This window comes from Balaenoptera acutorostrata, chromosome 11 (assembly GCF_949987535.1).
Source record: "Balaenoptera acutorostrata chromosome 11, mBalAcu1.1, whole genome shotgun sequence".
Classification (NCBI taxonomy): Eukaryota; Metazoa; Chordata; class Mammalia; order Artiodactyla; family Balaenopteridae; genus Balaenoptera; species Balaenoptera acutorostrata.
Window position 1 is genome coordinate 16,350,280 of NC_080074.1, and position 22,299 is coordinate 16,372,578.

At 41.7% G+C, this 22,299-nt stretch overlaps 1 protein-coding gene across 3 annotated transcripts in view; it reads right to left on the reverse strand.

Annotated features, from left to right (window-relative positions):
* RFX4 (regulatory factor X4) overlaps positions 1-22,299 on the reverse strand; it is a 167,041-nt gene that overhangs the window by 104,644 nt on the left and 40,098 nt on the right. For all 3 annotated transcript variants that reach the window (XM_007165734.2, XM_007165733.2, XM_057556340.1), the window contains exon 3: positions 3,855-3,915. In XM_007165734.2, the coding sequence (XP_007165796.1) occupies positions 3,855-3,915 (61 nt within the window). The remainder of the gene's footprint in view (positions 1-3,854; positions 3,916-22,299) is intronic.

The following is a 22,299-nucleotide window of genomic DNA, read 5'->3' on the forward strand; positions in this document are numbered from 1 at the left end:
GACAAAGGGAAGAGATTAAAAAGTATATAAACATCAGATTTAGCTCTGAACTCCCTGGCAGCCAGAGCAAAGAGGGGACATATGGTATAAATTGTATCACTTTCCCTTGTAGAGTGGAGGGTGCATCCAGTTCCTTTTGAGAGACAAAGTTTTTATACTGAAACTCTAGTCTAAAAAAGTTTACTCATGTGGAACTTGATATAGGATGTCACATGTCCTCCACCATGGTTTTAAGCATGACTCTATCCCTAAGTTTAGAGAAATGTCCTACTTTTTCTTCCCTGCTATTTACATACTCCCCTGCCTCCTTCCCCCACCTCATCTGTACTGCTGTCTTCCTTGCTGGCTACGCTCCAACCACACGGGCCACCTTCTGCAGTTCCTTGAACAAGCCCAGCCTGCTTCCAGCCTGGAGAGAGTGGCGGATACTGTGGTCTTTGCCCAGGTTACCTTTCAGGACTGAGGCGTTCTTCCCCACCGCTGAGACGTTGATTGCTGAGGCTGAATCCTTCCTGGGGAGCTGTCCTCAGCAGGATGGGAACTGCCTCGCCCAAAGCTATGCCCCCTCACAGGGCGGGAAGGGGAGGGTGGGATGAACTGGGAGATTAGGTTTGACATAAATGCACTACCACATGTAAAACAGATAGCTAGTGGGAACCTGCTGTGTAGCACAGGCAGCTCAGCTCGGTGCTCTGTGATGACCTAGATGGGTGGGATGGGGGCGGGGGGGGAGGTCCAAGAGGGAGGGGATCTAGGTATACATATAGCCGATTCACTTCACTGTACAGCAGAAACTAACACAACATTGTAAAGCAATTATACTCCAATAATTTAAAAAAAAACCCACCAAAGTTATATCCCCTCCCTGGGGGCAAACTACCTGCAGTGATGAGCAAGATGGGGGAATAAAAACCTGGATCCATTGCCTTAATTCATCTCTGAGGCCCACACTGGCTTCAGAACTCCCTGTGAGATCGCTGAAGCCTCTACTGTAGCCTCCTCGCAGCCCGAGACCCCCTCTGCCCATCCCCTCGTACCCTCATGGTGTCAATACTGGGTGCCTTACCTAATAAGCCACCTGTAGGCACGGCTCTGCTCAGAGTCTGCCTCTGGGAGAGCTTGACCTGAAATGTTCTCTCTGCCTAGACCATCTCCCTGATTTTAACATTGTCATGGTGTCTGAGGACTTCTTGTCATACAAATGTCCACTTAAATATCACCTCCTAAGGGAAGCTTTCCCTCACCATTCAACCTAAAATAGCCTCTGGGATATGATCACATCAGCCAATTCTAATTCTCCGCACAGCACGTATCCATATCTAATACATTCCTTGTTTATTTATTTATCATTAATATAATAATTTTTAAAATTATCACCCAACTTTTTCTCTCATCAGCCCCTATTCTTGGTCTGTCTTATGCACCACTGCATTCCCAAAGCCTAGAATAGGGCCTAGCAAACAGTAGGTGCTCAGTAAACATTTCTTAAATTAGTTAATAACTAAAATTCTATCTTAAAAATATAATATAAAGGGAATTGGAGGAAAATTTGATGTTTGAACAACTTGTTGCCTTTTGATAATAATAATACTAAAATTTACACATTTTCAAACCTGATGTGACTCTGAAAACAGATTTTTTTCATCAAAACAAATCCACTGCCTAACTGTGAATTGGAGGATGAAATTTCTTCCGGAGTGATCTATGTGACCTTTTATTTAGAAAAACCGATATTTTGTATAGAATTACGTACAGTAGAAGGAGAACTGATAATGCATATGTCAGGAAGGAGGGAAGCCCTATTCTGGAATGTCCTTGTGGGACTCCGAAGGAAGAGGTCTGCTGAGCGATCCACGGCTGCTAAGATTTACCTAGCACCCACCCTACACCAGACACTGTTCAAGCACTCTGTATATACGAACTCACTTCCTCTTTGTAACTACCCTAGAAGGCAGTGGTCCCCAACCTTTTTGGCACCAGGGACCCGTTTCATGGAAGACAATTTTTGCATGGACGGGCGGGTGGCAGGGCGATGGTTCAGGTGGTAACGTGAGTGATGGGAGCGGCACGTAAAGCTTCACCTGCTGCTCACCTCCTGCTGGGCGGCCCGGCTCCTAACAGGCTGCAGACCAGTACCGGTCCACGGCCCGGGGGTTGGGGACCCCTGATATAAGGTAAATACTTCTGCCATCTCTATTTTACAGGTAGACTGAGGCACAGAGAGGTGAAGGACCTTGCCCAAGGTCACACAGCTAGAAAAGCAGAGCTGGGAGTTAATTCCTGGCAGTCTGATTTAAGAGATTACACTATCTACAGCCTTGCTGTTGCCAGGCAAATGTCAGAGAATCACAGAAAAACAGACATGAACAAGGTGATTTTCTTCTAGTCCCTTTCAAATTTTTTATTCTGAAATGTACGACATGTTCAGGTTATTAAAGCAAGAGCGTCTGTTGATTCCTAGCATTTCTAGAAACTCTCACTCCCAAAGTCTTTTATGTTGATGCCTCATTCAATGTGCTAGCATTATGAGAATCTGTGTGACCATAATTTGGGGGGAAGGGTGCAGGGAGAGATTTGACCAGGGAAGTAGAGTAGAATTTTAAATAAAGCAAAAAGCAGCAAATGCAATGAGAAAAAGAATGCAGGGACACATTGATGGAAACAAGCCAAAAGGCTGGAAATGGAGCTCTTGAAAACAACCTCTGCTATCCTTGTAGCAAAACAAGTTGACTACCCAGACTCTTGTTAGAGAAGATTGAGTTACATTTGTGAATGCTTTCTCCCAATGTTGTTTTCCTCTCACCTGTGGGTGGATTAGTCAAAAGAATCTAATATGATTTGCTCATTAAAGCCAATCGGCTTCCTTTTCTGATCTAGTCTCTCTTCTCCATCCTTCCTGGTTTTTCTTTTCCTTTCTTCAAAAGCATAGGCTTTGCAATTAAAGTGACCCAGCCAGGTTCCTGCCTCTGCCACTTCATGGCTATGTGTATATTCAGGCAAATGATTTAACTGTCTAAGCTTTATTTTCCTCATCTGTAAAATGGGCATAACAATACCAACTTCACAGAATTGTGAGAATGAAATGAGGCATGTATACAAAGTGCCTAGCATGCAGGCTGGCACACAGTAGATTCATTCCTTTCCCCTCCCCACTTCTCTCTCCTTCCCCTTTGTTCCTTACTTCCTTCAGCTTTGCTGGGCTGAACTAGAGTAGTAATAGCACTTAACTGACAAGTTCTTCTGAGAGGTGAGTCTCAGGTATAGAATAGCTTTGGTGTTCAAAGCTACAACATAATTTCTAAGTAAAACTCTTAGAGGAGAATTCACCTGTAAATACCAAACATGGGTGCAAACACTTAAACAACATCATTAACTATAACATCAAGTCCAGGAATTCCAAATATTAAAGGGAGAGCCACTCAAGTAGATAATTTGTATTAATGTTAAAATAAATGTAGTATAGTTGCAATAAATTATTAATTTATTAAGAGTTCATTGGTAGGGGTGAACAGACCTGTTTCTATAACTGGCTGGAACATTATTTATTAAAATAATAGACTCTATTAAAATCAATTAATAACATCCATGTGGAATCCAGTCCTTGCCAGTGTTTTGATGATGGAAAAAAAAATCTACTCCCAAATAAAATAAATATGAAAATTCAAATCCCCTGTCCATATCTAAGTTGAGTATTTTATGCATACTTACAAATTAAACTGATTGCATATGGGCTATTGGATGTCAAGTTATTATGACAATGTCAAAATATCCAAGTAATATGCTGTCCTATCTGTAGGAAGACATAGTTATATGAGCTTCCCATCAAGAGAGAACTTGCTCAGAATGGCACTTACCATTGCAGAGTAGCAGGAGTGGAGTGGGGCTTGGATGCTCTATTATTTTCTTTTTCCTCATCTGTTAAATGAAAGAAAAAGGAGTGAACTTCAGTAGGAAAAGGTACAAGGCCTTTCAGCTCTCCCAAGTCTCAAAAGACTACGTTGCCCTCAAATGTTGATGCTTTGAAAGCAATGATATTTTGGCTTTTCTAACATGTTGGATTTATCACACTTTAACAAGAGAAAAAGGAGAAACTGACTTTTACGGAAAACTCTTATATCAATTTGTATTTTTATTTGACATAATATGTTACAGTTTGAAGAGCTATCTCTCTTCATCACTGAACAATATGACTGCACTCCCCCAACGTGCTATGTTCGCAACTGAAGCTGGACATTTGACACGATGATTTTGACCCTAAGAACACACTGACTTTGCACACTATCTGTTCCTTGTAACTCCAATGGAACAGACAGGTAGTGTAGGGAAGGGAGAGTGTAAGTGTTCAGAAGAATCAGGTTAGCAATACAATAGAACAGGGGTTGGCAAACTTTTTCTGTAAAGAGCCAGTTAGTAAATATTTTAGGATTTGGGAGCCAAGGGGCAAAATCAAAAATATTATGCAATATTTATATAACACGAGAGAAAACAAATTCCATTTCCATATCGACAAAATTCAAAATATAATAATACTAGTTGATTATAATTTTTGTAATACAGGTCTATTAATTAAAAATGAAATTAATTTGGGGGAGCGGGTAACATTTTTCTTAATTGGGGTTCAAAGCTCACATTCCCTTTCATCCAACAGATTACAAATATCCATCTATAAAATCATTCTTAGTTTACAGCCCTACGAAAACAGGTGTCAGGCCAGGTTTGGTCTGTGGGGTTCTAGTTTGCAGACCTCTGCAACACAGCAATCTGAACAACAGATCAATCTTTGCATACCTAAGAAGAACTGCTCACAGTTTTATCATGAATTAACTGAGAAATAGATTTAATTAGTTGCATCCAATTCTTAATGAAGGTTATTGATAGAAATAATCAACATAAAATTAAATTTCTAGGGAATTCCCTGATGGTCCAGTGGTTAGGACTCCACGCTTCCACTTCAGGGGCGCAGGTTTGATCCCTGGTAGGGGAACTAAGATCCTGCAAGCCGCATGGCGCAGCGAAAAGAAATAATAAATAAAAAAATAATAAAATTTCTTGACCCACAAAATCTGACCCAAGAAAACTGGTACAAATAACAGTCTCAAAAGAAAATAATGTCAAAACCTACAAATATAATCAACAAAATTTAATAAGAACATGTAAAACAATCAACGAAATAAATCTGTGGTATAAGATTTATATGGGAAAGAATTTGTACTTGTGAAAATAATTTAAGTAAAACTAAAATGAAAGTGGAAGAAAGTAAAATATACTGCAAAGGAAGTAGCTTAATAAAGTTGCCCTCAGAAAATATTTCCTTGATGAAAGCTTATCAATATTGGTATAATTCTGATTAAAATGTCTGCTCATAAAAACTGTGAAGATATTGTTGTTGCTCATTCAACAATTGTACATACTCACCTTCTTCCTTATTAATAGAATTAATAGAATTTAAAGGGGACTACGTGTTCAGGGAGGGTTATCCCCTCTCAAATCCTAGAGAGATGAATGTTGATTAATTTAAATCTATCACAGTAATTTTATGTCATCTAGCCCCTGATGGATTAGGTGGGGCATGTGACATGGTGATATGGCCTATCAGATTAAGAAGGAGCCCTCTGGGTGCTTCTGGGAAAGTTATTTTTCCCTAACAAAAAGGAATGGGGGCCTTGATGTCAATTTCTGGCCTCCAAAACTGAAGGAAGGGAGGGAGGGAGGAAGGAAGGAAGGAAGGAAGGAAGGAAGGAGGAGGCAGGAGGGGAAGAAACAGAAGAGACACACTGGCCTGTCCTGCTTTTGAACACAGCTGTGAGTAGATAATTGGAGTGAAGCAGTAAACTTTCAACTGGGAAAAGAGCAGCCTGAGGACAAAGTCAATGCCAAGGAAGGCAGAGAGAAAAAGGGGGAAAACCTGGGGATTCTGAATGTCATGATGTGCCTCTGATTAACCAACCCTAAAAACTGCTGCCTCTTTATGAGATAACACAATTTTCTGAGTTAATAAATCCTCTTTTCATTGGGTATTCACTTCCTTGCCTCCAAAACCATGTTAACTGGTACAACACTAACACTAAATGTTCTCAGGGACAAAATGTCCCAATACATCATTGGGCTCAACATCTGTTCATGCTGCTTTGTCAACCTGGAGTAACTTCTAAATGTTTGTCATCCTTTCCAGTTTAGAATAGACAACACCACCTCTTCAAAGCCTCCAAGTCAGGAATCATTAATCCTAACTCTGTTCTTCTGTACCCCATTATTTGTCTTTCAGTCAAATGGTTTTAGCCATCTGGATCATTATTTCTATGCATATCCATATCCATCTCTCTGACTTGTGTATCCTACTTAAGAAGGCAAGGAGGCCTGTTTTCAAACTATATTACCAAGCTATAGTAATCAAAAGAGTAAAATACTGGCATAAAAACAGACACATAGATCAATGGAACAAAATAGAGAGCCCAGAAATAAACCCACACACACAGTCAATTAATTTATGACACAGGAGCCAAAAATATGCAATGGGAAAAGGACAGTCTCTTCAATAAATGGTGTTGGGAAAACTGGACAGCAACTTGCAAAACAATTAAACTGGACCACTATCTTACACCATACACAAAAATTAACTCAAAACCAATTAAAGACTTGAATGTAAAACCTGAAACAATAAAAGTCATAGAAGAAAACATAGGCAGTAAGCTCCTTGACATTCATCTTGGTGATGACTTTTTGGATTTGATACCAAAAGCAAAGGAAACAAAAGCAAAAAATAAACAAGTGGGATTACATCAAACTTAAAATCTTCTGCACAGCAAAGGAAATCAGCGAAAACAACAAAAAGGCAACCTACTGAATGGGAGAAAATATTCGCAAATCATGTATCTGATAAGGGGTTAATACTCAAAATATATAAAGAACTCATACAACTCAATAGCAAACCCCCTGCCCCCGCCAAACAATCCAATTGAAAAATGCACAGAAGATCTGAATAGACATTTTTCCGAAGAAGATATACAGATGGCCAATAGGTACATGAAAAGATGCTCAACATCACTAATCACCAGGGAAATGCAAATCAAAACCACAATGAGATATCACCTCACACTTTTTAGAATGGCTGTTATCAAAAAGACAAGAAATAAGTGCTGGTGAGGATGAGGAGAAAAGAGAACCCTCACGCACTATTGGTGGGAATGTAAACTGGTGCAGCCACTATGGAAAACAGCATGGAGGTTCATCAAAAAATTCAAAATAGAACTACTACATGATCTAGCAATTCCACTTCTGGGTATTTACTTGAAGAAAATGAAAACACTAATAAGAAAAGATATCTTCATCCCATGTTCACTGTAGCACTATTTACAATAGCCAAGATATGGAAACAACCTAAGCATCCAATGACAGATGAATAAAGAAAATATTTTATATATATATGAATATTATTCAGCCATAAAAAAGAATGAAATCTTGCCATTTGCAACAATAATGATGGATCTTCAGGGCATTATGCTAAGTGAAATTAAGTAAGAGAAAGACAAATACCATATGATTTCATTTACATGTGGAACAAAAAAAAAAAGCTCATAGATAAAAAGAACAGATACAGACTGGTGGTTGCCAGGGGGTGGGGAGGTGGGGGGTGAAATAGATGAAGGGGGTCAAAAGGTATATACTTCCAATTATAAAATAAATAAGTCACGGGGATGCCGTGGACAGCATGGTGACTGTAGTTAACAACACTGAACCGCATATTTGGAAGTTGCTAAGAGAGTAGATCTTACAAGTTCTCATCACCAGAAAAAAAATTCTGTAACTATGTATGGTGATGGATGTTTATAGACTACTGTGGTGATCATTTTGCAATACGTACAAATATCAAATTATTATGTTGTACACCTGAAACTAATATAGTGTCTTGTATGTCAATTATATCTCAACTTAAAAAAAAAGAAGAAAGCAGGGATGGTATCTTAGTCATCTTTGTGTTCCCTCCAGCCAATGCCTTCCATTCACACTTAATTAAATAGTTGAGTCTGCCTTCCACAACTGTCTTCAACAATCTTAAAAAAATAGCATGAAAAGGAGCGTGAGTCTCGTAAGAACGTAGGTAGACAGACACAAAGAACGATATTCAACCTGAGCTGTTCACAAAGAAATAAAAAGAAGATAATAATGAGGCACAACTTTATACCTCCGAGAACAACAAAAATTTTAAATAATAATCTCCAGTGCTGGTGTGTAAATGGTAAAACTGACATTCTCTCATTTCTCTGAAGGTAGTGTTAACTGGTACAGTGGTTTGGTAAGTAATTTTGCAATGATACTGAGAGCTATCTACACTATCCAGTCACTTGGCCTAACAAGCCCAACTCCTAGGAATTACACTAAGTAAATAATTGAAAGGCTATGTTAAAAAACAAGATCAATTGCATTTTTTTAAACAAGGAAAAATACATAAACAACCTAAATATATCTCTGTCCAGCTTATGCTGGCCCATGATTTACATTTTTGTCCCCCCCTAGAATTGGCAGGGTATTTTTTTTCTCTGCTTCTTTAAATTTCAACACATCAGTCAACGTGGGCTACATGTCGAAAGATCTATATTCTAAAATCAATTTAAAAGCTTACTGGCCATGACTGAGAAAACCCCTCAACCTCTGAGCTTCATTTTTCTTCACTTGTAAAACCGGTCATTTTAAAGGGCTATTGAAGGGATCATATTAATTAATTCAACAAAAATTCATTGAATACCTAATGTATGCCAGCTAGACACTGAGAATAAAGAAATTAAGCTCTTGTCCTTTGGTCTGGTTGGGGAAAGAGAAAGACAAACAGTAGAGAGAGAGGCCAAGTTCAGTAAGAAGTGATAAATGCTGTCCTGTGGGTAGGCAAGGAGGATCCTTGCAACCCAGACTGCATGAAAAAGCAGGGCCTGTCAAGAGAGGCTTCCGAGAAGAAGCCACAAGTAAGCTGAGCCCTGAGTGGGCCAGAGATGGGAACCAGGTGTCAAGGAAGGTGGGATGAAGTCAGGGGTAGGGTGGAGAAGGTGAGGGACAGATAAAGCCATGGGGACCTGAAAGATCAGGCAGCCTTCCCAGAAGCAAGGTGGCTGCAGCACGGGTCCTGGTCAAGCGGTGGAGTGGAGTGAGGGCACTGAAGCGGTGCTCGGTGACATGTAGTAATCCCGTTCAATCTTTAAGACAGTCTCTGGTCTCTAAACTGACAGTAATAATAATGCCTACCTGGAAAGATATTCGGGAGGATTGAGTGAAATGAACTTAAGAGCTAAGAGCTGGAAAACATCAGTGCAGGAGCTGCATGGCAAAGGCTGCCCTGGGCTGCTCTGGCTGGGAGGCCTTGGAGTGACTCTGTTCAGCTGGGATCTACTGTGGGAAGCAGGCAAGGGACGCCGCCTCTCTGCTCGGGAAGGTTTACAGGGGCAAACACAACGGCATCGACAGGGACTCTGCAAGGCAAACACACAGCAAGGGACATCAGGGCTCCAAATAGGACGTGGCATTTGAGCTGGCCTTGAAGAGATGGTCAGAATTTAAAAGACAACCTTGTTTACTGTTTGCAAAGATAATATATGTTCATTTGCTTTTTAATTTGGAATACATTTTTTATTTTTTTCAAGTTTTATTGGAGTATAATTGCTTTATAGTGTTGTGTTAGTTTTTGCTATACAGCAAAGTGAATCAGCTATACATATACATACATCCCCTCTTTTTTAGATGTACTTCCCACTTAGGTCACCACAGAGCATTGAGTAGAGTTCCTGTGCTATACAGTAGGTTCTCATTAGTTATCTATTTTATACATAGTAGTGTACATAGGGAAAATAGAAATCCCTGGAAATACAAGCCCCTCTCAATAGAACAACTATTGTCAACTCTTTATCCTATTTACCTCCAGTCTTTTTTTCAATGTTCTCTTTCACAACCAAGCACGCACACACACACACACCCCTAACTTAAAATAAGTGAGGGTCACATAGCACATCCTGGCTTGTAACCTGTTTTACTCAGTCACCTTTACAAGGGCAGGTCAGACTTTGAGAGAAGGATGCTGAGGGCAAGGGTACTCCAGGGGGAGCAAGCAGCATGAGAAAAGTCCTGGGGGAGGGAAAAGGCAAATGGTCCGTTGCCTGGAGCCAGAAAAGTTCCCCATTCTGGGATTCCACCACAGTGTCTCCCATGCAGGGGATACCTGTCTCTATCGTGTCAGATTTTTTTTCCCAACTAAACTTTGTTAGGGCCCATTCCTGATACCAACCGCTGGTAAGAGAACTAGCTTTGAGGGCAGGCCAACCTGGCTTTGAATTCCATCTTTGCCCCTAACTCTGTGGGAGCCTAAGCAGTCACTTGACTCATCCAAGTTGGAGGGCCCTCACCTAAAACATGAGAATCATAACTTATGTTACAAGGATGGTTTGAAGATTAAATATCATAAAATATGTTAAAAACTAGATACATTTCAAAAGAATACCATAACAATACTAATAGCCTTCATTGGCCAAGTACTTAAGCCAGGCACTGTGCGTCACTTTTCATATGCCATCTCATTTTATTCCGCCCAACAGTGTTATTAATTAGTTTTATTTTTATTTTATTTCATTTCATTTCATTTTACTTTATTTGGCTGCATTGGGTCTTTGTTGCTGTGCACAGCCTTTCTCTAGTTGCGGTGAGCAGGGGCTACTCTTCGTTGTGGTGCGTGGTCTTCTCATTGTGGTGGCTTCTCTTGTTGTGGAGCACGGGCTCTAGGCATGTGGGCTTCAGTAGCTGTGGCGCACGGGCTTAGTTGCTCTGCAGCATGTGGGATCTTCCCGGACCAGGGCTCGAACCCGTGTCCCCTGCACTGGCAGGCGGATTCTTAACCACTGCGCCACCAGGGAAGTCCCCTATATCCCTATTTTATAAGTAAGGAAATCGAGCTTTGCGTGAGGCTGAAAAATCTGCAGGAAGCCATGCAGCCCGTGAGTGGAGACTGGACCTCACTCAGCGATGGGCATGTGGCAGCTACTGATAGTATTTAGATAAGAACTGGTCTACCCGGAGCCAACAGGGACCCTCCGCTCAGTCATCAAACAGGTGCCTCCCACCTCTGCAGGCCCCTTTCCCTCCAGACACTGGTGACTTCATTCCCAGCCTTTTTTCCCCAAAGAGACTATGTGTCACACCCAGGCCTGACCCTCCTATCTGATGGCTCTCAATCCTAATTCGCCAGAAGTGCTGGTAACTCATGCACTCGTTCATCAAATATTTATTGAGTGTCTAGTATGTTCCAGCCCTATGCCAGGGGCTAATCGGGGAGAAAAAGCAGACATGGTCTCTGCTCTCTTGAGCTCAGATTGTCAGCAAATAAAATGCAAGTCCTGGGCCAGAGCTGAGAAGGGCAGGCCCAAGATGCTATGGCAGCACCAAGTGTGGGGTACGAGCCCAGGCTTGGGATCTGAAGGAGAAGAAGGAGCCAGCTAGACAAAGAGGACAGGAGAGCACATCTTAGGAAGATGGAAGTAGCCATGGTTGGTAGAGACTTTAGGAATTGGCCTTCCCAAATGCCTCTTCATTTTAACAGGCAGAAACCAAACAAGGTTCATCCTGTAAGGCCGAATTCCAGGCTGACAAGACTCCTGGAGCCTTTCACGGCACACACGGAGCCATCCACCCTCCAGGCCCACCCTGCTCGTCCTACCAAAGCCGGAGAGCAGCATCTGTTTAAAATTCCTCCCACCGAGATGCTGCCCAGTGCCTGGACTTCTCCCTGACACTCTGTTCCCTCCCACTTTTCAATATGATTCCTAATACGTCCCCACCCAGGGAATCCTGGTCCAATTCCCAATGGTGAGCATCTCTACTCCCTTTTCTGGATCTATTTCCTAATATTAACTCTGGGACCAAATTTCCAGGCTCAAATCCTGGCTCCTTCACTTGCTAGCCGTGTGACCTCAAACAAACTTTTGGTGCCTTAGTTTCCTTATTTGTAAAATAGGGGTAATAATAGTACCAAGCCCTAATTGTGAGGGTTAACTAAACCACTCCTGGCACAAGGCACGTGCTATCTACAGGTTCCCGATTACAGTAACAGCCGTCACTCCTCCGGAGAGGTCGTGTACCTGGATCCCTGTCCTGCCCGTAGGCCTGGGTTTGTCAAGTCCTGCATCTGGGCCAGAGTTATCCACTCCTCCCCTGTGCTCCCACAGCACCTTGGCTGGTCCCTGGAGAAGCCCTTGTCACAGGGTGTGGTCGCTACGTGCTGACCAGTGCATCTGCCTTGCTGGTTTGTAAGCTCTGTAGGGCATAGACCACATTTGCCATTGTGTCTCCAGCACCCACACATGGAAGTATTTGTGGAATGAATGAATGGCTAAGATAAAACCACAGTCAAATGCTGAGCCTACCCATCTGATTGCAGTAAGCATATAAAATAACAATACTATCCGGGAACGTTCACTGGGGTCTTATAATGTGCCAGGCACTGGGCAAAGCTCTTCACATTACTGCATTTAATTTTCATAGCTTCCCGAGACAGTGAATAATTTAATGCATGTGAAACATCAAATATGGTGCTTGATATATACTTAGTGCTTAATCAATGTTAGGTTTAATTATGAGTATTATCCCCTTTCATAGAGGAAGAAACAGGCTCAGAGAAGTGAAGCAATTTGTCTGAGGTCACACAGTTTAGCAATGGAGCCAGGAAAGGGACCCAGGCTAGCTGACATCTCAACCTCCCTGAATCCAAACATTTACAAGCCTCATTCTCTCTTTAAACCTGTGGCACTGAACTAGAGATTTTCAGGGAACTATCTACCTAATCATTTATTTTCTGCCTCTATGCTGATTGAATTCATGATATTTGGGAACCTATTCTAGAATACTTCCTGCCTAGAGCCAATGTGGCAGAGTTTAACATTGACGGAGAACATTTCTAAATTAATTACTTCTTTTCAAATCCCAAGAACGGTTCAAATTTATGTGAATCTCAAGTTTCACTTCAAAGTTCTAATTCTATTTCCTTTCATTATCCTAATCAGGCTGCACCTGGCCAGACCTCACCTGTTGGGAACATGGGGCTGCCAAACGTTTCATTTCCCCTTATCTACCTCCTTTCCAGCCCCTGCAAAGAGCATCAGCTGATGCTCAGGGTGCCTGGACCAGGCCTTTGGCAGTGTGCATCAGCCCCTGGCAGCAAACCCTTCTCTCCGTGGGAACAGAGCTAAGTCCCAAACAAAACTGGGATGTTGGCAGCATTGCTCTGAGGGGGCCCACACCTGCTTCCTTTCACCTCCTCTGGGTGAATTCCTTCATAATCTTGGAGTAGGAAGGGGCCTTTCTAACTCTGATACAAAACCCAAAGCCATACAAGAAAATATTGAGAAATTTTACTACATAAAAAAATCTAAAGCTTCTATGTGGGGGAAAGAAACACACTGCAAGTATAAAGATAATGACCCGCTTGGGAAAACTGCAACCACAGACAAGGGTCTCACCTCCCCGCCACAGAAACAGCTCCAATAAAACCACAAGGAAAAAGACCAAGATACCCAGTTGGTGGAAAAAATGCAAATGTTCCTGAAATGTGAAAAGACAATCTCAATCAATGAAAATGAAAGCTACACTACAATACCATTTCTCACGTTATCGGATTGGCAAAAATCCAAACCACAACGACACAACTCTGCCCTGAAGTGTTCTGCCATAGGGAAACAGGTGCAGGGGGAGTGCAAAATGGTGCCTCCCCACATGGAAAGACATTTCACAGAATCTACTGAAATCCTACACGCCCTTTATCCAGCAGTCCCACGTCTGCGAACAGATCCTGCCGCTACTCCTGGAAACATGGGAAACGACCGCACACGAGGTTATTCACTGCAACTTGGCTGTAACAGCGAAAGTGCTGGAAACAGCCCAGCGCTCATCTAGTTAACTAAATCACAATACATGCTCACAGTGGAATACTACACAGCTGTGAAAAAAAGAAGATTAAAAGCAAGAAAAGAATGAGAATGCTCTCTCTGTTCTTACTCATATGGAACACGCCAGGGTTTATTATTAAGTGAAAAAAGCAAGTCACAGCAAAATGCATATAGGGTGCTATTTTTTGTGTGTAAGAAAGTGGCAAAAAAAAGAACATATATTTGAATTTTTATTTGCATAAAAAAGTCAAATGCTGGAAGAATACACAATAAACATTGGAAATACTCGAAGAATGCATAAAAAAACAAATAAAAATGCTTCCTACTAGGGAGCTCAGGAGGGACGACAGGGGTGGGACTAAGACTTCTCAGTGAGTACCTTTACAGCATTTTGATTTTTGGACTGTATGAATGTATTATCCATTCAAAAATACTCTAATTAATTTTGAACAAATTAAAAGACTCTATTAAGGAGGGAACGTCAGAAGGAAGAACCTCTTCAAATGGCTAAGTGGTCCTGGAGTGCCAAAAACCGAAAGTGAATTACAACTATTACTCGTAATCTAGCATGGCTTTATAGTATTTTGCTTTGCTAACATCCATTACTTAATAAACACTCACTGAGCACCTACTATGTACCAGGCCTTCCATATTAAGCGCTGGCGAGACACAGTCAATCAGACAGGCTCCCCTCCCCTCAGGGACTGAGGGCTCGTGGAGGGAGGGAGCGGAGGCGCAGAAGGGCCCTGGCAGTGTGCTCCACACACAGAGGAGGGAGCCTAGTTCTCCACAAGGAGAGGACAGATAGACACTCAGGGGGCAGAAAGGGCAGCCTGTGATGGATATGGAGGCTGAGGAAGGGGAAGAGTCGGTGGGTTGTCTTAAATCATAACCTAACCACTGGGCCCCCTGAGCTCTCCAGCAGTGTTGTACCTCAGTTCCCAGCCAGGACTAAAACTGCAGCGTTCACCCCACGAGGACAATTCAGCTTTTAAAGCCATCATGGGAGGACTCTCTGTGAACTTCCCCACCCCGGACTTCCCACTCTAAGCCACTGCCCTTGCTCTAGGAGCTGTCTGAGAACCTTTCTGCCGTTGGCACGGATGGGGGCTTTTGTCCACAACTTGATGGGAATATGGACGAGTTTAACCACATTTCTCTGGAACCCCTTCTATGGAGTTATAAGATCCCAAACTGGAATAATAACCTGACATGCTCAGTGGGGTGAGATATGTGACTTTCACAAATATAGCCCTGAAATGTGAGCCCTGAAATGTGATGAGATTTTAATATGTTAATGATGAGTCACATTAGGTTGTGACCCACTGTGACCCCAGTTCTACGCCACCGTGCTGATGAATTCCAACTTTTCCTGTCCCTGTGTTATAAATATCCTCTGTCACCACCAGTCTGTCAGTAACTGCCACGATGAGTTGGTGAAGGGTTGGGGAGGATAAAGGAAGCAGGGACATTCCAGTGGGGCAGGCAGGATGGGGGATGGCAGTTGTTAGGAGCTGTCAAAGAACAGAGGGAACGGGACTCAGTATGGACTGTCTCACACACACACACACACACACACACACACACACACACACACACACACACACACACACACACACACACACACACAGCCTGATAACTCTTGGTGATAAAGGGAGAACTCTGGACTCCTGCCTAGGATATAAGGTAGAGGCTGAAGTCATTTGATTTAGATATTAAGGAAACAATGACCTGAAGACTAGCGGGCTTGGGCTTATATTTAATTTGTTCTGTTTCCCAAGGAGGGAAACAGGAATCCCAAGGAATCCCACGGGGTTCCTGCTCTTTGGACCCATCCTATCACCCCAGTCTCTCCAATTCTCTCCATCCCACTGATACCATGCTGGTCTACAGCGTCATCGCCTCACCTGGACCAGGTGGAAGCCCCTGAAGTGCCTTCCTGGCTTTAACCCACCTGCAGAGAACCTCCACACTAGCCTTCTGAAAACTCCACTTTGACCTGTCACTCCTCCACCCAACTCCTTCAGTGGCACCTTAACTATCAAGCTCCAAACCACTTGTGGGAATCCTAATCCTTCAACAATATGGCCCAAACTCCCCTTCTCAGCCCTGTTTCCCATGATTCTTCAATCTCTCTGCTCCAGACAATGTAGAAAACCCTCCAAGCTCAAAACCTGCCTTGTGGTCTTTTGCCTCCCAGCCCTTTACTTAAAGGAACCACATGGATCCTATGAGGCCCAATGCAAATGCCACCTTCTCTGAGATGCCTTCCCTGGTCACCTTCCAACTCTGTGACTGCTCCCAAACTTTACCAAGCAATCTGATCACCTGGGGGTTTGTTCAAATGCAGAGTGTGCCTCAGTGGGTCTGGAGTCGGCCCAAGATTCTGCATTTCTAACAAGGTTCCAGTGAGGTCGTGCTGGAGTCCAGGAACATACCTGGTATGGCAAGGTAGAACACCTTGTGTAATTCAAGTAGAATTTATCACATACAATCTTGCATTATTAATACTCAAGCATGTGCCTTAGCTTCCCTTCGGGAATGAAAATTCTTTGAGAGGAGGGACCCACAGAAGAGAGAGTTTATACAGTAGACAGAGAACCAGCTATAAAATCAGACAGCTCTAAGTTTGACTCTTTACCACTTACTTGCCAGGCTATAAGTCATATAACCTCTGATTCTCAGTTTCCTCATCTGTAAAATGGAAATTTAAAAAAACCTCCCTCCCAGAGTATTAGAGGAAAGAGTGGCTGTGATTATGCCAAGCACGCTGCCTGATGCTGAATATATTTTAATTTTGGCTCCCTGCTCTTTCCTTCCATGTATAACTTCGGGCTTTCCACAGAGTCTTATATGTAATAAGTGCGCAGGGAATCTTCTGGGCCCAATTTCTGCAGAAACTTCTGTTCCAACCTGTACAATTCTCATCAATGCACACTGCTAAGCCTTCCTCTCTAGATAGAATGCTCTAACCAGTCATGAACCTGATAATATTTTACAGTCATAGTCTCCCTATTTGTTGGTAGGCATGCCATATGTTTCTAAACATAAAGATCTGCTGACATCTACCAGGGATAAACTGCAACTTATTCAGGTTGGGAATGAAAATTCATTTGACCCTAACTATGGTAAATAACCCATCCACTCTCATTCAGACTCCCACTCATCAGGCATTCAGGGCTTGACCTCACTGGTCCAGGGTTTTCTTCCCAACTGTATTCCATCAAAATGTCCCATGTCCCATTTTTTCATGCTCCCTGAAGCTCTAGTTACTCAATTAAACTGATCTTTTCTGAGCTGCTAAAAGGGACATAACAGGAAGAGCATTAGATAGAAATCAGAAAACCTGGGTTTACAATTTTGGTTTTAGCACTATGCAAGAGTAAGATTTTAGACAGATACTTCCCTTCTCTGAGCCTCAGTTTCCTCATCCATAAAACTGGAGAGTGGGCCAACATGATCTATAAAGGCTCATAGTCTTTTCTAGGCTAATAAACTGATTATCCTCCCACTCCATTTCATTCGAACCAGCACCCTCCTGGTGCTAATGCCCAGCTCTTACTCAGGCCAGTGGAAGAAATATTTTTCAGCAGGTGGAATTTTGACCTCTTCTCAAATCACCCTGAGAAGGCATTTTGACCTGCTTGGCGTGGCTCAGAGATAAACTCTACAGCACACCCTTTAGCTTGCCACTCAATAGCTAGTCTTTCATTTTTTCTGCTTGCTAATCAAACCCCAGTTTTATTCAAGGTAGTAACGTGACAACCAAAGAGGTACTCATGATTCGTCTCATCCAGGGGTCAGCAAACAAGTTCCGTAAAGAGCCAAATAGTAAATATTTCAGGCATATTGTCGCTGTCACATATGCATCTCCTTTTTTCTCTACTCTTTAAAAAACAAGAGAGAGTAAGATGGCGGAGTAGAAGGATGTGCTCTCACTCCCTCTTGCAAGAGCACCGGAATCAAAACTAACTGCTGAACAATCATCGAAAGGAAGACACTGGAACTCACCAAAAAAGATACCCCACATCCAAAGACAAAGGAGAAGCCGCAAAGAGATGGTAGGAGGGGCACAATCACAATAAAATCAAATCCCATAACTGCTGGGTGGGTGACTCACAAACTGGAAAACACCTACACACCAGAAGTCCACCCACTGGAGTGAAGGTTCTGAGCCCCACGTCAGGCTTCCCAACCTGGGGGTCCAGCAACGGGAGGAGGAATTCCTAGAGAATTAGACTTTGAAGGCTAGCAGGATTTGATTGCAGTACTTCAACAGGACTGGGGGAAACAGAGACTCCACTCTTGGAGGGCACACACAAAGTATATGCATCAAGACCCAGGGGAAGGAGCGGTGACCCCATAGGAGACTGAACCAGACCTACCTGCTAGTGTTGGAGGGTCTCCTGCAGAGGTGGGGGGTAGCTGTGGCTCGCCATGAGGACAAGGACACTGGCAGCAGAAGTTCTGGGAAGTACTCCTTGGCGTGAGCCCTCCCACAGTCTGCCATTAGCCCCACCAAAGAGCCTGGGTAGGCTCCACTGTTGGGTCGCCTCAGGCCGAACAATCAACAGGGAGGAAACTCGGCCCCACCCATCAGCAGACAAGTGGATTAAAGCTTTACTAAGCTCTGCCCACCAGAGCAACACCCAGCTCTACCCACCACCAGTCCCTCCCATCATGAAATTTGCACAAACCTCTTAGATAGCCTCATCCACCAGAGGGCAGAGAGCAGAAGCAAGAAGAACTACAATCCTGCAGCCTGTGGAACAAAAACCACATTCACAGAAAGATAGACAAGATGAAAAGGCAGAGGCTATGTACCAGATGAAGGAACAAGATAAAACCCCAGAAAAATAACTAAATGAAGTGGAGATAGGCAACCTTCCAGAAAAAGAAATCAGAATAATGATAGTGAAGATGATCCAGGACCTCGGAAAAAGAACGGAGGCAAAGATCAAGGAGATGCAAGAAATGTTTAACAAAGACCTAGAAGAATTAAAGAACAAACTCCTAGAAGAATTAAAGAACAAACAAACAGAGATGAACAATACAATAACTGAAATGAAAAATACACTAGAAGGAATCAATAGCAGAATAACTGAGGCAGAAGAACGGATAAGTGACCTGGAAGACAAAATGGTGGAATTCACTGCTGTGGAACAGAATAAAGAAAAAAGAACGAAAAGAAATGAAGACAGCCTAAGAGACCTCTGGGACAACATTAAACGCAACAACATTCGCATTATAGAGGGTCCCAGAAGGAGAAGAGAGAGAGAAAGGACCCAAGAAAATATCTGAAGAGATTATAGTCGAAAACTTCCCTAACATGGGAAAGGAAATAGCCACCCAAGTCCAGGAAGCACAGAGAGTCCCAGGCAGGATAAACCCAAGGAGAATCATGCCAAGACACATAGTAATCAAATTGACAAAAATTAAAGACAAAGAAAAATCATTGAAAGCAACATGGGAAAAACAACAAATAACATACAAGGGAACTCCCATAAGGTTAACAGCTGATTTCTCAGCAGAAACTCTACAAGCCAGAAGGGAGTGGCATGATATACTTAAAATGATAAAAGGGAAGAACCTACAAGCAAGATTACTCTACCCAGCAAGGATCTCATTCAGCTTCGATGGAGAAATCAAAAGCTTTACAGACAAGCAAAAGCTAAGAGAATTCAGCACCACCAAACCAGCTCTACAACAAATGCTAAAGGAACTTCTCTAAGTGGGAAACACAAGAGAAGAAAAGGACCTACAAAAACAAACCCATTACAATTAAGAAAGTGGTAATAGGAACATACATATCGATAATTACCTTACATGTGAATGCATTAAATGCTCCAACCAAAAGACACAGGCTTGCTGAATGGATACAAAAACAAGACCCATATATATGCTGTCTACAAGAGACCCACTTCAGACCTAGGGACACATACAGACTGAAAGTGAGGGGATGGAAAAAGATATTCCATGCAAATGGAAATCAAAAGAAAGCTGGAGTAGCTATACTCATATCAGATAAACTAGACTTTAAAATAAAGAATGTTACAAGGGACAAAGAAGGACACTACATAAGGATCAAAGGATCAATCCAAAAAGAAGATATAACAATTATAAATATATAGGCACCCAACATAGGAGCACCTCAATACACAAGGCAACTGCTAACAGCTATAAAAGAGGAAATCGATAGCAACACAATAATAGTGGGGGACTTTAACACCTCACTTACACCAATGGACAGATCATTCAAACAGAAAATTAATAAGGAAACACAAACTTTAAATGACACAATAGACCAGATAGATTTAATTGATATTTATAGGACATTCCATCCAAAAACAGCAGATTACACTTTCTTCGCAAGTGTGCACGGAATAGTCTCCAGGATAGATCACATCTTGGTTGACAAATCAAGCCTCAGTAAATTTAAGAAAACTGAAATCATATCAAGCATCTTTTCTGACCACAATGCTATGAGATTAGAAATCAATTACAGGGAAAAAAATGTAAAAAACACAAACACATGGAGGCTAAACAATACTTTACTAAATAACCAAGAGATCACTGAAGAAATCAAAGAGGAAATAAAAAAATACCTAGACACAAATGACAATGAAAGCACGATGATCCAAAACCTATGGGATGCAGCAAAAGCAATTCTAAGAGGGAAGTTTATAGCTATACAAGTGTACCTCAAGAAACAAGAAAATTCTCAAATAAACAATCTAACCTTACACCTAAACGAACTGTTGAAAGAACAAACAAAACCCAAAGTTAGCAGAAGGAAAGAAACCATAAAGATCAGAGCAGAAATAAATGAAATAGAAACAAAGAAAACAATAGCAAAGATCAATAAAACTAAAACCTGGTTCTTTGAGAAGATAAACAAAATTGATAAACCATTAGCCAGACTCATCAAGAAAAAGAGGGAGAGGACTCAAATCAATAAAATTAGAAATGAAAAAGGAGAAGTTACAACAGACACCGCAGAAATACAAAGCATGCTAAGAGACTACTACAAGCAACTCTATGCCAATAAAATGGACAACCTGGAAGAAATGGACAAATTCTTAGAAAGGTATAACCTTCCAAGACTGAACCAGGAAGAAATAGAAAATATGAACAGACCAATCACAAGTCATGAAATTGAAACTGTGATTAAAACTCTTCCAACAAACAAAAGTCCAGGACCAGATGGCTTCACAGGTGAATTCTATCAAACATTTAGAGAAGAGCTAACACCCATCCTTCTCAAACTCTTCCAAAACATTGCAGAGAAAGGAACACTCCCAAACTCATTCTATGAGGCCACCATCACCCTGATACCAAAACCAGACAAAGATACTACAAAAAAAGAAAATTACAGACCAACATCACTGATGAATACAGATGCAAAAATCCTCAAGAAAATACTAGCAAACTGAATCCAACAACACGTTAAAAGGATCATACACAATGATCAAGTGGGATTTATCCCAGGGATGCAAGGATTCTTCAATATATGCAAATCAATCAATGTGATACACCATATTAACATACTGAAGAAGAAAAGCCATATGATCATCTCAATAGATGCAGAAAAAGCTTGTGACAAAATTCAACACCCATTTATGATAAAAAGTCTCCAGAAAGTGGGCATAGAGGAAACCTACCTCAACATAATAAAGGCCATATATGACAAACCCACAGCAAACATCATTCTTAATGGTGAAAAACTGAAAGCATTTCCTCTAAGATCAGGAAAAAGACAAGGATGTCCACTCTTACCACTATTATTCAACATAGTTTTGGAAGTCCTAGCCACGGCAATCAGAGAGGAAAATGAAATAAAAGGAATACAAATTGGAAAAGAAGAAGTAAAACTGTCACTGTTTGCAGATGACATGATACTATACATAGAGAATCCTAAAGACGCCACCAGAATACTACTAGAGCTAATCCATGAATTTGGTAAAGTTGCAGGATACAAAATTAATGCACAGAAATCTCTTGCATTCCTATAAACTAATGATGGAAAATCTGAAATAGAAATTAAGGAAACACTCCCATTTACCACTGCAATAAAAAGAATAAAATACCTAAGAATAAACCTACCTGGGGAGAAAAAAGACCTGTATGCAGAAAACTATAAGACACTGATGAAAGAAATTAAAGATGATACCAACAGATGGAGAGATATACCATGTTCTTGGATTGGAAGAATCAATATTGTGAAAATGACTATACTACCCAAAGCAATCTACAGATTCAGTGCAACCCCTAGCAAGTTACCAATGGCATTTTTTACAGAACTAGAACAAAAAATGCTAAAATTCGTATGGAGACACAAAAGACCCTGAAGAGCCAAAGCAGTCTTGAGGGAAAGAATCCGAGCTGG